The 16,603-nt window shown below is 44.6% G+C and overlaps 1 protein-coding gene across 1 annotated transcript in view; it reads left to right on the top strand.

The window, feature by feature from the left end:
- The first annotated feature begins 640 nt into the window (after positions 1–640).
- The window catches only part of LOC117749354 (RNA-binding Raly-like protein), a 54,220-nt gene continuing 38,257 nt past the window's right edge, over positions 641–16,603 (top strand). The window contains exon 1 of the mRNA XM_034559765.1: positions 641–896. Within this exon, the coding sequence (XP_034415656.1) occupies positions 641–896 (256 nt within the window). The remainder of the gene's footprint in view (positions 897–16,603) is intronic.

The raw sequence follows: 16,603 nt of genomic DNA, 5'->3' as shown, positions 1-16,603 counted from the left end.
GAATTAACCCGTTTACCCAGGCTCACAAACCAGCTTAGCTAACGCAGTAGCCTTGGTAGCTTGTAAAGCCTTTTAAAGTCAATAAAAAAAAAAGAGAAGTTTGTAGTATGTGTATTGTTTTGGGTTTTGACATAGCTGGCGCTCTAGCTAACAGAAGCTAACATGCTAAAGCTGTCTACAGTACCTCCCTAGCTAACTAGCTTAAGGTGAGTTCAAAATGAAGAGCCGATGTAAATGGCAGCAGTTAAGAAGTTAATTATTGTCAATGTTGTGGTTTGAAAAACGTTTATCAAAAGCACACAACTATAAAGAGCAGTAACATTCACTGTTCCTCTGTAGTTTCCCAAACTAGCAGGAGTTAGCTAGTAAGCTAGCGGGTGGTTGATGGGCCTATAGGGAGTCTGGGGGCAGGAAATTAATAAAATTACACAATTTAGGGCTCCTTTAAATAATTGAAAAGTTTAGCAGGTCATTCAGATATTTTTATATATATATTTCCTAATGTCTTATTTAATGATAACACACTTTGGGGTTTTATAGTGTTTTAGCTGGAGTTAGCCTGCCCCAAACCTCTAAAGCTATGTCCTCCCCTCCCCCCCCCCCCACTCTGTCTGTGTCCCAGGAGGGCAACTGGAGGAGAATGACTGGTAAACTCCAGACCAGCAACGTGACCAACAAGAATGACCCACGCTCGCTAAACTCCAGAGTCTTTATCGGCAACCTCAACACAACCATCGTCAAGAAGACCGACATAGAGGTCCTCTTCGGCAAGTACGGCAAGATAGTGGGTTGCTCTGTGCACAAAGGTTACGCCTTCGTACAGTATTTGAACGAGAGGAACGCCCGAGGAGCTGTGTCCGGAGAAAATGCCCGCATCATCGCTGGACAGCCTCTTGGTGAGTCTTTTCTCTTTTCCGCTCCAATTTTCTGCATTGCTTGTATTGCAGATGCAATGAGAAACTGATTCAAAAAAAGGCCAGCGAGATACAGTGTACACGTCACTTCACGAAAAAAACTTTCTCCTTGGATTACAGAATGTTTCGTTAAAGCTTGTTCTTTGCTGGAGGAATGGGAACACAAAATGCCTCGGGCGTCTTACAGACGTTTAGTTTAGAATATCCCTGGGCTCACTGTGGTCAAGCCTGCCTCCACTTCAAGACTATAACTGTACAGATACATTAACGAATTACACTAAATTAATGAAATCATTTCCATTGTGTGAATACTTATACCTAATATTGACAGCATGCCACATTGGAAGGTACCTGTTCCAATATTAGGACATTCTGATTTTGAATTTCAAAATTAAAGCTCTAGAAAATCACATTCATGAGCCAATGCACGTCTAATTTCAGAACTAATTTCACTTCAAGATTTATAGTAGACCACCTCAAGGTGTCCCTCACAGACTGGTGGACTGGCAGAACCATAGGTGAACACGGGAAGGAAGGTGTGGTGGCTGGGCTGGAGTGCAGGCACAGGGAACAGGGGTTAGTAATAAAGTAAATCACAAAAGGTACTCTTAGTCATTAAAAGGACTCAGAGCGGCCGAGAGTCACACTACCACCGAGCTGACGAAATAATCTGTCGACGGGTCGAAGGAAGCCGGGGTATTTCACAGGATGGTTTGATGACCAGGATTGCAGACAGGTGTTGGAGATTAGCCTGGGTGCCGGTTGATGGAAACCACACACACACACACACACACACACAAAATCCTTTCCATTTAGAGAATTCGAACAGCTCTTATCATGGCGGCCACTTACAATGCCTATAAAAAGAATTCACCCCCCCCCCCCCCCCTCCCCTTGGATGTTTCACCCTTTGTTTCACTCCCACATGTATTTAAATCACACACATTTAGTTATATTTAGCTGTGTCTTTGATCTAGGTTATTGATACAGACGTATTTAAGTCTGTTTATTTTCTCTGATATTTAGTGTTCATGGTTCATGATCCACTGGTGAATGTAAGCACAGTTTGATTGTAACATTTACCAGGCAGCAGCAAGCAAAAATTATGTCAAAGTTCTTGAGACACGGATCTTAGGGCAGCAGTTGTTGTGTGGCAAGGAATGCAGCAACAATATGCTGTGCAAGCATTGTTTTTTTCTATTGTGCATGCACTTTGTAATGGGTTTTGTGGATGTTGGCTGTAAAATGTCTTTCATTCACATTAGTTTTGCTCAATCAGAATTAGGGTTGTCTGTGAGAAGCATACTCTTGAGCATTATCTTGTTAAACCATCTCTGTGAAGCCTGGGGATAAATTGCAAAGATGCAGCAGCGCTAATTCCTAGACACAAGTGCTTTAAAACTTGATTTTTAAAATAATCACGACTGGAAAAGACTGCAGGCAGGCAACAGACCTTTTGAATTAAGTATTTGAAATGTGTTTGGCATTTCAACTAGGAAGGTTCGGAGTGCAAAGAGTGCATCACTCTCTGTCAGTGTGTAACGCAGTTAAAAATATCAGCAGGAAGCGATCAAAGGGAGCAGTGCATGATAGAAGTAAAGAGTGGAACGGGAATGAATTACTATGTGAGTGTGGAATATAAACAGAGTGGGTAGTTTAGGCTGTGACTTTGCTCTCACAGTGATGCACCAAGCTCACCCAGCAGAGTGATGATGATAACTTCCCTCCGAAGGGAATTTAGATTCCGAACCCACAATAGGACCTTTGGGTGGAGGTGTGGCTCATGTTGACATGGGTGCCAAAAAAAAAACCTTGTTTCCACATAGCTCTGTGTACATATGCAAATCAATTGAAGTTCACTCATTCCTCTGGGAACTTGATCAACGATCTCAAATTTAGTAGCGAAACTCCTCCTTTCATGTTTTTTGGGGGGTTTTAGAGCTAACTTCCTGTGGAATTAGTGAGTTAATAATAGTTATTGATGAATGTAAAACTGACTACACACCTATCAGTCCAACCTTCTATTTATTTGTCTCCATGCATTAATAAGACTGAATGGCAAAAATCCAAAACAAAATGAACTTCTCTCCCATTTCTGTGTTGGCTTTTCTTTCCATACGTAACTATATACAATAAAGAAATGAGACCTAAAGAATGCAAGGGTGCGATTAATTACGGAACCTGTTTTCGATAAAAAAAAGAGCAATGCATGATGGAAGATTAATTAGCTGCTTTCACCCCCGTGGTTTGGTCCATTTCGTCCGACCGCATGTTATGAATGATAACAGGTAGAGAAAGGACTGTTCAAAAGTCCCTTTGAGCGCTCCCAGATAACCGGTGCGAACGTCGGGGGATATGTGCACAAGGCGTCTCGTACAGTAATGATTTGCGGCAGTTTGATTTTATTAAACATACTTCACCAAACTTCACATTACCATGTTTGGTCGCCACACCACATCCACGTCGTTTGATGAAACCTCTTTTATAACTACGGTGTTTTGATTGTTCTGACCAACATTCTAAAATCTGATTAAGATCATAGTAACACGTACGATAATAATAATAAACATTTTGGACAGAACCAATACGGGATTGAGGTTTCATACCTAGCCCCACCTTTCAGTAAACAACAAACATGTTAAGAACAATAGGTCCTCCGCTCCGACTACGTCAGTGCTCTGGCCTCAATAATAATAATAACAAATATACATTTTCATTATTTACAATATGCTTAAAGTCATTCATGACCCAACTTCCTTTTTTTGGCCTGAACAACTCCTTCAAGGACTCGTTTGCAATGCTTAGCCATGTGCCTTTTCCTTGCAGTCTTTTCTGCCTCTACCTCCTGTAGGGTTGTCACAATACCAGCATTACCTCCTGCTTCCTTTTCTCTGCAGCAGTAGATGTTGCGGGCTGAATTTCAAGCTAACCCTAACCCCCCACTCCCCCAATGAAGACGCTGTAGACATCTTAACGCTGATTGGCCAAGACTCGACACGTCACATCAAAGATGTTTTATTGCGAATATCACAATTGTGTCACTCCAATCTCAGAAACGCTGGCTGGCCAGTAGACACCCTCAAACAAAAACTCTTTGGATCTACACGATTCACGTAGATCTCGCCGAAAAGCGACTAGTTTCTGACCTGTTAATCAGGGAAAATACCCGTGCTGATGTGTAACGGATCTAGTAGTGATGATACCAACTTCCCCTCTCCAGGTGGAGACTTTGCAAGTCCGATCTTGGGGAGGCTTGAGTGTTGCATCAGCCGTGGGTTGGGTATGAAGATGGTGTTTTTGTGTCCACTGGCTTGAAGAGGATCAGCCTAGCCGCTCATACGCTCTGCCTCTCCATTAAACCGTATCCTCAGGGTGGATTTTGGGCGCTAGGATTGCGAGTTTAAGAAGAAAACTTTTTTTGCAAGATAATAAACACAACTGAGGTAACTGGTTCAAGGGCATTACCCGCTGAACACAATATTCCCCAGACTGTTAACTCCTGTGTTAATGAATGCTGGCTAATGTGCAGGGAAAAAAAAGAATATTCAAAGAGATGAAATAGAGAGCTCATTTAAAAGGTTGTTGTGTCTCCTCCGCATCAACAAGACAGATTATCGGTCTACCTTTTTCTTTCCAGACTGCATTTATCAAACTAAACATCAAAACAATAATCTTGACTCGACTGTCCCAGCCTCGTCTACAATCCATCTGGCTGCTGAGAGACCTATTCTCCATTTGCTGTCCTATTGTAAAGATGACGGCTGTTCTATGAAGGCCTGTCCGTTTGGACAGGTATGAAATGTAACCTTTCCACTCCTAACAAATACGATGCCGGGACTTTCTGATCTGATATCGCTGCAACAATGGATGGAAAAGACAACAATCAACCATAAGAAACGGAGAGCTCTGTTTGCCTGATTAATGGTGGTTAAAGTGTCTTTGCTTCTTTCATTAGTTTCATATTTGGCATTATGAATGTTGTGATTAGCAGAAAAACACATCAGTTATTAAAACTCAACCAGGACCGTCGCCACGAGCACTCCACTCTTTCCATAATGACGGTGTGAGTCCCTTCACGTGCGATCGCTTTCGGTTGAGAAAGCACCGGCGTTCTGAACTGACCTCGCCGCAACGCCACTCAATCTGCAAGTCGTGTGGCGGGAGTATGACTGCGAGATGCATCCTTAATTGACAATTAAGGACGGGTTGAGACTCTCTGGCTTTTTATATTAGCATGGCGGAGGGATGGATTGGCCACATAATGATTTGTAGTCGAGGAATGACGAAGGATATGTCTTCCTGTTGGAAAAAGCTTCATTAAAAGGCATGTCGTCAGTTGATTGCGCCTCAAACTCAGAGATCACATCTGCAGGTGAGCATATATTGTAGGTGGAGCAGATGCACGTTCATGTGGAGGCAGAGGTGCTTTTTGAAAAGCTTGGTTTTCTGCTGGCAGTGGTCAGTGCACAAGAGGTCAGTGGAATAATCACATCATACTACGACTGCACAGATCCACCTCAGCTGCCCCGACGCACTGCTGTTGACTAATCTCTGCACTCAATGACACAAGCGTCAAGGGTCACAGCCACAGAAGATAGGACTGTCAATCTGTGTGTGTGTGTGTGTGCGTCTTACAGTATGGATGAAAAACAGCTGATGAACAAATGCAAAAATTCTATTATAGCACAGCTGGCAGCGTCTTTCCCCCCCCCCCCCGCCGCTCAGTGGAAAGAAAGTGGATGCTCCATTACCCTATCTATGGATAGCGATTCGCAAGATCACATCAAGGATTGTGAGCACAGCAATCATTACTAAATAGCAGTGCGTGCAGTGCTATTCTGGATGGCAGTGTCAGAGTTACGAGCATGAAGAAATTCCTCTAAAAGCCCTCCGGATGAACACCTCCATCTCCATGCATGGCACTCAAAGCCAGACGGTGTCGCAATTAATAAGATTAAGCATTCAACTCTTTTCGAAAACGGGGAGCTGACATCAAGCAATCTGATTGGTTCCACGGCTTTGACGTCTAATTCCTTCTCGCTCTCAGCATCACTCCCCATCTGAAGAAAAGGACTGATATGTTGTCACGGTTGCTTAGTAACAGGGTCAGCGGGGGATCACTTCCGCCGGCATTTAACCGCTAACAAACCGCGGAAACATTTAAGGTTAACTTCTATGGAGGAGTGGATTCAGCGGGGGGCACCAGTTTAACCACATGCAGCGCAACGTAAGGAGGAGGTTCAACAACGTTGTAATGCAAGCAGGCAGAAATACACCGACCAGATCTGAGGGTATCTCGCCATCCTCCGGTGTTAGTTCATACATGTTTGTCAGTTAGACCTCTGCTCATGTTGGCGAAGCTCACAATGAGGAAGTAGAGCGGCCGTCTGAGGTCAGCTGCTCTGTTGGTGCTACACGAAGCACTTCACACTACATGTTAACATTCACACACACACACACATTCATACACTGAAGGCAGAGGCTGCCCTACGAGTTGCCAACCTGCCCATCGGCGTCTTATGTGAATGCTAGTTCTCACACACACACACACACAGATGGCAGAGCCTTGCCCAACGACACTTCGGCAATCTGACCCGAGGGATTGAACCGCCGATCTTTCCGATTAGAGGAGGACCTCCCGAGACGCGGCCTCCTCCCCCGCTACGAACATCTGTCACACGTTTGTTGTCGTTGTTGTTGTTGTTGCTGTGTGTTCCCTCCCCTTTGGCTAAAAGCCTGACTGGAGGAACCCGGTGACATGATGTTTGCTGGCATCCACGAAGCTCAAAAGCATTCGAGCCGTTTTCCTTCTTCACCCGCTGAGATGTGTCTGCTGTACCTCCATGGCCTCGGTCCTCGGTGGGCCCGGTGGGCTACAACAGAGTCAAAAAGTGACGGATTAGTTTTTTGCCCTGAGCTCTCCCAGCACGCACTAAATCTGACCGCCGCACAGGCCGAGTCTCCAGGTCGACATGTAAACAACGCAGCATATAACATGCTGCGCTGCGAGCTAAAAACTCCGAACTCTTCATAGAATCTCAGAAAACTTTCAAACACCTATTTGCATCAAAATATGAGACGCATTTTGAGATGCGTGTCACTCTTTTCGCTATATCACTCTCGCCCTTTTATGTGGCGCGACGAAGATCTCTCTCTCTCTTCTTGTTATTTCTCTCATCTACAGAGGCGGTCGTTTCCACGGTGTCCCGACGTGGCAGCGTGTGCCTGTAGGCAGCAGACGCGTGTGATTGGCAGGAGGCGATTGAAGCCCTGATGGGAAAAAAGGGCAATGAAAGAGTGATATTTCTTTCTAAGAGAGGCCGTGTATGAAGATACAAGCCGCTGTGGAGAAGGAGGAGAGGTTAATCGCAGAGCGAGGGCCAACTAACAACATCTCTGGAGAGTCCGTCTGGAAGCCAGGCACTCCAGATAATCTCCCCTCTGTTTTGAGCAGCCTGACCCCAAGAGACCACCTGAAAGCTTCATGCTGAAGGTCCATCCCATTACAATATTAATGTCCACAGTGAAGGATAATGTGTGATGGATCACCAATCATACCGCCTCCAAATGGCATTGGCAAGAGTTAGGCGCATAAATAATAAAGTGATTTAGATGCAAAATCCATCCTAAGCGGATTACAAAGGCAGTGGCACTGCCATCAATCGTCATTTTGGGCCAACATGATGCATCGCAAGGAGCACAGGACACAAACACATTGGGAGGACCGAGCATAAGCAGGTAGAGGGAGTGCTGCTTTACTTATAGTATGTGCAAGGAAGCATTTGTGCTCTTAAAAATACACCCGCCGAAGGCATGTGTTGTGTTCGTGGAGCCATTTCGTTTCCCAATTTTATTTTTTGATCTTTTATTCCCGTTGAGAACTGGCCAAATACAGTTGGTGCGACGCCATTTGGGAATATTTCCAGGCACTCCTACAATAGACTTTGATGGTATAAATGTCTCTTATTCTCTCAAAGGCCTTTTGGAATGTGTGATTTCCCATTTGTCCCATTTGGAAGATGACAATTGTACGACATACAGTATGTGGAAAAACACGTTGGAGGTAGATCAGTGGATTATCGCTGCGTGGTTGTCCCTCACTGAAAACCAATTTCCCCTCTTTGAATAATTAAGATAATCAATCAAATCAACACCTCAGAGTATGGTGCGAAACATTGCAGAATACATTTGCAAGCGAGCGTGATGCTGACGCAAAACAAAATAATCAACTTTTCCATTTTGCTTTACTTTTGCTGACCACGATCAGCTTCTCAATAACTTATTTTCTTTCTTCAGTTTTTGTTTACTCATTCTTTTCCGTTTATATTGTATTTCTATGATTCGCCGTGGCGATCTTCACGGGATCCGAAGTGACTCATGATTGATCAAACGCAGTCAAACAGATTGTTACCGACCCGTCTCACACAATGTGACAATATCAATCTTCTCTTCTCGCCAAGAAATTGTTCAACCACGTTTCCCAAGATGTCCGGACTATTGCATCCGAAGATTTGTTTTCTCCGTCTCTTAAACACAAAAACACGGGAAAAATACCAAAGGTACCCTTTAAGTAAATTGCAACACTTTCTTACAAAATACATGCAACTCCTTCAATGCTGCTATGAATATCAGAGGCTTAACGTTATAAGTGAATACCCAAGGGGGATTTTTCTTTTCTTTAATGTCTATCCAAAACCAATCCTCTTGCATTTTCTCCACCTGGCTGCTGTAATTCTCTCTCTCTCATTCGCCATTAGTATTCACGGGCTCGCGTTCCCTTTTTGAAATTTGCATAGATAATTCCAACTATATCTACAATAACCGCACAGCTCAGTAACTTTATTTAGAGAGCCAGGTTTAGAGGCATGAACAGCCATGAGTGAGAGGCCTTATGGGTATTGCAGTCTGCAACGAGATGGGCCAATTCCCCCTGATCCATCGGACTGAGGCTTGCCAAAGCTAACCCCATAAGGCCCCCTCTGTGTCTTTCATGTCCCTGTGTTTGCTGCCGAGGCTGTGAGAGTATTCAGTGTGTCTCAGCGTGTGTGTGTGTGTGTGGGGGGGGTGGGGTGGGGGGTGGGGGTCTATGTGTGCCTGCAGATGGGAAATGCTCAAGAATTCAGGTTTGTACCCCTCTCAGAGAAGGATTTCAACCCGACGCCTCACACAAACCGTATCAATACATAATCTCTTTCTCTCTCCCCTCTCTGTCTCTTTGCTCTCTTATTCCCTTTCTTCCCCCCTTTCCATATCTCTCCATGCCCTTGTGGCTGATTAGAATGCACCCCGGTTGTGCGTCTCCTCCCTCGTTAATCACGCTCCGAGAGAGAGAGAGAGAGAGAGAGAGACCGGGCCGGAACGTCGTTGGCCCGACGCGGCACTCGACAAAAAGCATATCCATATGCAGGCTCACAGTCGTACAATAACATCAACGGTAGAGCGCAGCAGGGGATTTATCCGAGGCGTAATGTATTGGATATAAGAACGTCTTTCTGTCTGTGGAAACAATACTGGAGAAATGTAAAGATTGTCATTGTGCAACTAATAGGCTTTAATAAAGCCACCCAGGAAACCAGGCCAGGATATCTTATTCTCTCTCTCTCTCTCTCTTTCGTTCTCCATCCCCCGCTCTCTTTCAAGCATACTGACAAATGCTTTAGTGGGTCATGAGCCACAGTGTGGACAAAGTGAGATGGATTACTGTGTGGATTTTGGCAGGGGAGACTGAAGCTAATTCTCTGATTAGAAACCTGGGTTCAGAAGGCAGAGAAACACCGAGCTGTGAATCAGAGTCGGAGCAGAAACCTGAGCATGTGGAGTAGCAACGGGACGACAGGAAAATGTCATGTCACGATTATCTTGGCCAAAACTATTGCCATTCACAATATCATTCTGAAAAAACATTACAAAGCTTCAAATTGGAGCTAAAACGTACCGGAATCGCTTTACCGTATACATTTTGTTTAGAGACAATTATTGTTATTGCGTCACGGCTTTTAGTAAGTCACATTGTTTATTTTTCACTGAAATATGGTAATCATAGATCATACGGTCATGAAAATATAAAAATGGTTGAGCATGTTCGGTCTTGCATGTTAATTCCTGTATCATTCACTATTTTTCACATCTCTACCAAGCCAGTCCTCTTTTTCATGTCCCTCATGTAATGATGTTTAGTTATTACAATTATTGAACTTCACCAACATCAACTTATTGTCAGTTTTTTGGGTTATTGCTATCCGCGATAAAATCCTAGACCGTCCCATCCACAGTGTGGAGAGAACAAGATTGTTTTGACAGCAGGTTTTGGGTTATTTTTGTACTTTAGTTGTGTTCATGCAGCAATATAGTGTCGGTATTAATATGAGTTGTTAACTCAAAGTGTCTTCAGCTCTGCCACAGAGCAACAGGCCAGTTGATATTGCATAATGTATAGAAATCACAACAATGATGCCGTGTGTGCTGGTCGGCTTGAACCACCAAAGTAAACAAGACCACAAAGAAAAAGATTCAAACCATATCCCGTCATAATTGATTGACAAGTGTGACTTACTCAGCAACTGACTTTGCTGCGGCTGTAAAATATGTGCATACATCAACAATGCGTTAGTCCGAAAAACAGACTTGTTTTCTTTCAACTAATTAATGATGACGGATGCTCTCTGTGATACATGTGCGCAGATAACATGGTAGCTCATGTACCTACGTTTATTTAAATTTGATTTGTGCATTTCAATTAAAATGCTGCTTTCTTTTTCGAATAAATTAAACAAACGCAGGCAGCAGAATCGTATGTGATCTGGCACAGATGAAAGGCTGCTCATGAGGAAGATAATCAAAGTCTACTTGAAACAAACAAGACTGTTCGGGTTCTTGAAAGCGGAGCGGCAGAGTCTTGCATCATGTGAAAAACTGCAGGCGAGCCATCTTTGAAAAGAGTAACTCTACTTAAACCCTAATGTTGTGTTTTTAAAGATCCCCGGGCCGTATTATAATGATTTATGGTCAATTCTAGATATTTTGTCACCTTCAGCAAAGGCGCAAGCTCAGTTTGTTGGCAAAAAGAGTGTTTATTACTGCATTCCTTTTCTACACAGAGTTTTAATAAGGTCGGAAGGAACTGAAAAGAAGAAAAAAAGAGTGAATCCAATATACAAAACACATTCATTTCTACACTACAAGTCAATGTATTAGTTTTTAAAAGGTATTAAACTAAAGGGAATGCTTTCCCTACCTCTGTACCAGGGACAAGATCTGAAATATATCACTCGTGCCCCCATGAGTCAGTAAGTAAAGGGCACATCCATCTCCACTCCCGTCTTCATATCGTCCATCTGACCCGCCAGCCACCTCGGACTCCAAGGCCACACGTCCTTCCTTTGTCGGGCCGAGGAGGATCCCCGAAGCTCCTGTCCCTCCTCAGCAGTTAGTACATAATCTCATGGAGGCCCAGTCTGAGGTGAACAGTGGGGCGCGGCGAGAAATAAGATCATCTTGAAGCCTAACAAGCATCCTGGCTGAGATCTGTTCATTGGATAACGGTTCCCCGTGCATCATCTGGGAGGCCTGCTTACCACAGAGAGCTCCGGTTCACATTTAGGTCGGTTTTGAACGAACAGATCGTTGTTTGACATTCAACATCCAGGCTATTTTGTACGAGTACGACTTTGCTAAATATGCATGTTTATGATACCGTTTATGATGTTTGGAAAAAGCTCAAAGAGGCTTCCCCCGCGCCCCGGTAGCGCCGTAGCAGCCTGTAGCAGTTGATCCGAACCGCTCTTATTCCCAGGGAGTCAAATATTCAAGAAAACGGAGAACCCATCCACCTCTTTATTCAGACGCTCAGAGAAAAAAATAAAGGCTCCGGGAGCGTGATGGCGTCGCGTGAAGACCGGAGCGTCAGTAGGCCCACGGGGGGAAATGACTATGATTTAGAATTGTTGTCGGTCTACAATGACTTTTGGCTGATTGAAGTGATTTTTTATAGTGATTTTAAAGTCTGGAGCCTTGAATGCCAGCAGCTATAACAAAACAATCTGTGTATATATAACTATATATATATATATATATGTCTCATCGACGATCAGCAATCAGCATTGGCGGCAAAAAAAAGATGATTGTGGCATCTCCCAAAGGTTGTAGTTGCTCCCTTTTTCTATCTCTGGATCCGATCCATAACTCAAAACGATGATACGATCCGAACCGTTATTATGTACCACAGCCCCCACTTACCCCCCCTCCCCCGATGTGTATCAAGAGTAATGAGCCTTTTGTGTCGGATTAGTGTTCCTACAGATGCTTTACCTGTGCATGCTGGGAGATAATACTTCAGTAAGAAAGCCGTGCGTGTCTGTGTGTGTGTGTGAGTGTGTGTGTGTGTGTGTGTGTGTGACAGAGGCCGCTGCAGTGCGACCTTTCCTCTGTGCGCCAGCTAAACAGGCAGACGTCCGTAACACGGACCCCAAGAATGGAAAACCTGCCCTTTAACTCTCTCCACCAGAATTGATCCAGGCCGTCGTACCCGTTTCTTAATTCGTCCCGTTAATTGTCGATAAAAAATGTGAGGGATGCTTTGTGACTTGTGATTACACATACAGCGACAATTACTGCAACTGCAGGGTTTCCGAGGACGCCTTGCTCACAGGGCTCTGCAGCGTAGACCCTCTGACTCTAGCCCACCCCCCACCTTAGTGTGCGAATTAGGAATCACTGTGACAGACTCACAGGGAAGTCCCCCCCCCCCCCCCCCCGAATGAAGACGGACAGTATAAACAAAATAACATTAAAAACAGCCTATAACCTCGCCCGGAGCCATCTCATGCTCTCTCAAGTGTTTACTCGCCCCTCCCCCGCACCCTCTCACATTTTCCTTACTCGACTCTGCATTCATCCTCGCGCCGTCTCCTCGCTCTTCCTCACGCCCCTTTGCCTCCGCCCTTCTTCGCTCCGTCGTCCTTATACTCACGAGGCCTGTTCGCCAATTACACCACAAAGCGGAGGCCTCGTGAATCATCGCGTCCCGTTTGTCAGAGAGGAACACTGACTCACAGCTGCGGGACGGGAACCGGCACCCCCCCCCCCCGGGCTCCGCTGTCCGGTAACAACAACAAAAAAGGTCACGCTGAGCATTATTACGCCGGTTAACCACCTCAAGTGTATTGCAGTCAACACTTTTGCATCAGCTGCAGCCTCCGTGGCACCTTGCAGACACAGTTTACAGTCAGGCCATGGCCCTCCCAAGGTACTCGGAGCCCTGTTTGGATCACCAGCGCATGACAAAACTGTCCACTTGGCCTTCTCAGACCTCCAGCTACTGTGCTATTTTGGGGAGCTACAAGGATCATTCAGAAACAGCCTATTTCCTGACAAAAGACGGACACGCAAACATGTCTAATTGAATGTACAGCGATTAGACAAAACGTCAGTTACATCGTCCCGATATTTTTTTTTTTCCCAGCCCTTTTCCTCACTTATCTCAAAACTCCTTTTCTCAAACTCAGCGTCTTCTCCTTTTATCCGTCTCCTCTTTTGTGACCGGTATGGATTTAATTAAGGAAATCAGTAAGGCATAATGACTTCTACCTGAATTGACCTCTTTATGGAGAGAGAGAGAAAGAAAAAAATTCTCTTAAAGATTATGCATACTCTGTGAGGGGTTTGATTAAAAACACTGCCCGCTCTCGCCCCGGTGAAATTCCCTCCGGATGAGAGTTACCCGAAGAGATAGCGGGTAGAAAGGTGCACGCCGCACCGAGCCGACAGGACCACCAAAAACGTCTACTGCAGCTGTTGAGGGAGAGGAAGCATAACGCGCAGCTGTCTGCTCCGTGTCTCCAAGGAATAATTGACAAGCGCAAGCTTTATGCACACAGGGAGGGGTTGTCTTCAATAGATAGCAGCTGGCTTCAAGTGCACGCCTGACCTTGACAACTCCTTGTGGCGTGTTCACACGTCCCCATTAGCCTGTAGATCGGGTGGAGACGTAAGAACAGCTAATCGCTTTATAAAAGGAGGAACGTTTGTCGCTAATTACAAAGTGGTTTCAGGCAGAATATGACCACTTTTTAAATGTGATATGCTGGATAGCGGGATTCTTGTGGACTAGCGAGGTCTCGAGCATCTTGGTCTTCAGGGTACACCATGTGAACGTACCTCAGGGGGCTTTCTGGGACTCTGAGTGCTTGTTTCTTTCCCCCCGTATGCCTACCTGTGTGACAGGATTCATAATGAGCCGTGTCTGTATTTATGCACCTCGTCTAACGGGGGAAGATGGGCTGCCTTCATTACTTTGAGATGTGGGAGCCATCCTGTCAAATGAAATTTGAGCCTCGGCAAAGATGAGCGCTTGTTATAACAAAAAGGGGGAAATTCATCAATCGTTCATTTGGTTTGAGATGATGGGTCACGACAGTGTCACTCTCGTCTCCTCATACATAGAGGGAATGAACATCATGGAGTCAACAGTGTGTGTGTGTGTGTGTGTGTGTGTGTGTGAAACAGACCTTTTTCACTGTATGGTCACTGAGCACCACACTGTGGTTCACAGTGGTTATTACCACTCATCACAACAGATACACAGTAAGTTGCAGTCATGCCTCCCAGATGTATGCACACTGATACAGCTCCTTTTTTTTAATGAATTCCCCCTTTTAATTATTTAAAGTTTGTTACTGCCTGTAGCTGACCCCAGCCGGACAATGGTGAAGCGTACTGATGTTTCAGAAATCTTTTATTTTTTGAACACAAATGTTCCTTTTCCATAAAGATCCAGAAATCACCGTAAGAGCTATGGAACAAATACAACAGAAATGAGCTCTTACCAATGCACAAATTAATTAAAATAAAGTCACTAAACATGTAATTAAAGCCTAAATAAACACAAAGTACCTTGTTCCCGTTCCAGCTAGGAGCTTAGCAGTCCGTAAAGTGGATTGAAGAATAACCAAACATGAACTCCTTCTCCTTCAGTAAACGTAAAACTAACGGACCTTTTGCAATGTCAAGTTGCGACAGGTACATCTATTTCCGGTCTCACCGGAGGAACTTCAAAATAAAAGGACAAAAAAAAACAAAAATATGCACAGGCACTTACAAATAAATTCGTGCAGGAACTAGTCATATTAATGGAACATTTTCAGAGTCATTTACACTCCCACCAATCATGAGTAAATAATGTAACTGTATAGAATTTACATTAAGCACAAATGATTTTTAACTGAATATGACCTTTCATAAGTAAGAAAGTGACGAGCCTTTATAAACCGAGTTCACAAGCCGTTTTGAAAAAGTATTGTGAACCATAGGGGAGTGAGTAAGTTTAATCAGACTCCAGCAGCAAGACCAACTTTTGGACTGGTCGTTCGACCTCAGACATCTTGTGGAGACGCTCTCCCTTTTTTCCAAGCTTCTTGTCGCCGAGGCGAACCTTAACTCTCCTCACTAGTCCGTCTTTGTCAGTTGTGGTTACTGAAACCCTGCCCAATCTCCATTCATGCCTGTGCACGTCTTCTTCTTTCATCATTACAATATCTCCAACTTGCAGATTTCTCCTTGGTGTATGCCAACGCTGTCTGAGAGCAATGTTAGCGAGGTATTCCTTTCGCCATCGACTCCAGAACTGTTCCGCCAGGTACTGAACATGACGCCACCTCTTCTTGCCATACACGTCTTCTCTGACAAACTCACCTGGAGGAGGCAAGGCCTTGACAGATTTCAGAGTGAGAAGATGATTAGGGGTGAGCGGCTCGAGGCTATGAGGATCACTGAGGTTATTAACGGTCAGTGGTCGACTGTTGACAATTGCCATAGCTTCATAGAGAAAAGACAGCAGGGAAGCATCATTTAGCCTACCAGAGGAAAGCGCAAGTGTGGACCTTAGAATGCCTCTCACTGTCCTAATCTGCCTCTCCCAAACCCCTCCAACATGGCTTGAATAGGGTGCATTCATACAGAAGTCACATTGTTTCTCTGCAAGATATGCAGCCAGCCGGTCTGCATTTACTTCCTTTAAGGCTTCTTTGAGTTCATTTTTGGCTCCGACAAAGTTACTTCCTTGGTCAGATTTGATCTGACGAACAGCACCACGAATAGCAATAAAGCATCGAAGGCCATTGATAAAGGCATCGGTGGACAAGTCATCAAGCATCTCCATATGAATGGCACGGGAGCTAAGACAAGTGAAAAGGAGACCATATCTCTTGTTCTCTTTTCTTCCTTGTCTCGTGAGGAATGGGCCGAAGCAATCCATTCCACAGAAAGTAAAGGGGGGTGATGGTTCTACACGTTCAGGGGGTAGATCTGCCATCCTTTGCTCTTCCGTTGGTTTCCGGAGCCGTCTACAGATGATGCATTGACGAATGTAGGAAGCTACTGCTCGGTTGATGCCTGGAATCCAGTAGCCGTGGGACCTGATATCGTTAATAGTGAGACCTCTGCCTTGATGTTTCATCCTTTCGTGGTGATGAGCAATAACCATCTTTGTGATGTGATGATCCTTGGGGATGATTGCAGGGTGCTTGATGAAGTTGGGAAGAGAAGAGTTGCAAAGCCTTCCTCCCACCCTGAGGACGCCATCTTTGTCGAGAAACGTATCAAGTGAGTGTAATGGATTGTGAGATGGTATGGGAATCCCTTTGCGCAGCAGTTTAAACTCCTCTTGATACACATCCTTCTGCAGTTCCTTGATT

The sequence above is a fragment of the Cyclopterus lumpus genome, chromosome 20 (genome assembly GCF_009769545.1).
Source record: "Cyclopterus lumpus isolate fCycLum1 chromosome 20, fCycLum1.pri, whole genome shotgun sequence".
In the NCBI taxonomy this organism is placed as follows: Eukaryota; Metazoa; Chordata; class Actinopteri; order Perciformes; family Cyclopteridae; genus Cyclopterus; species Cyclopterus lumpus.
The sequence above is the reverse complement of the archived record's forward strand: the minus strand, read 5'-3'. Positions and strand labels throughout refer to the sequence as shown.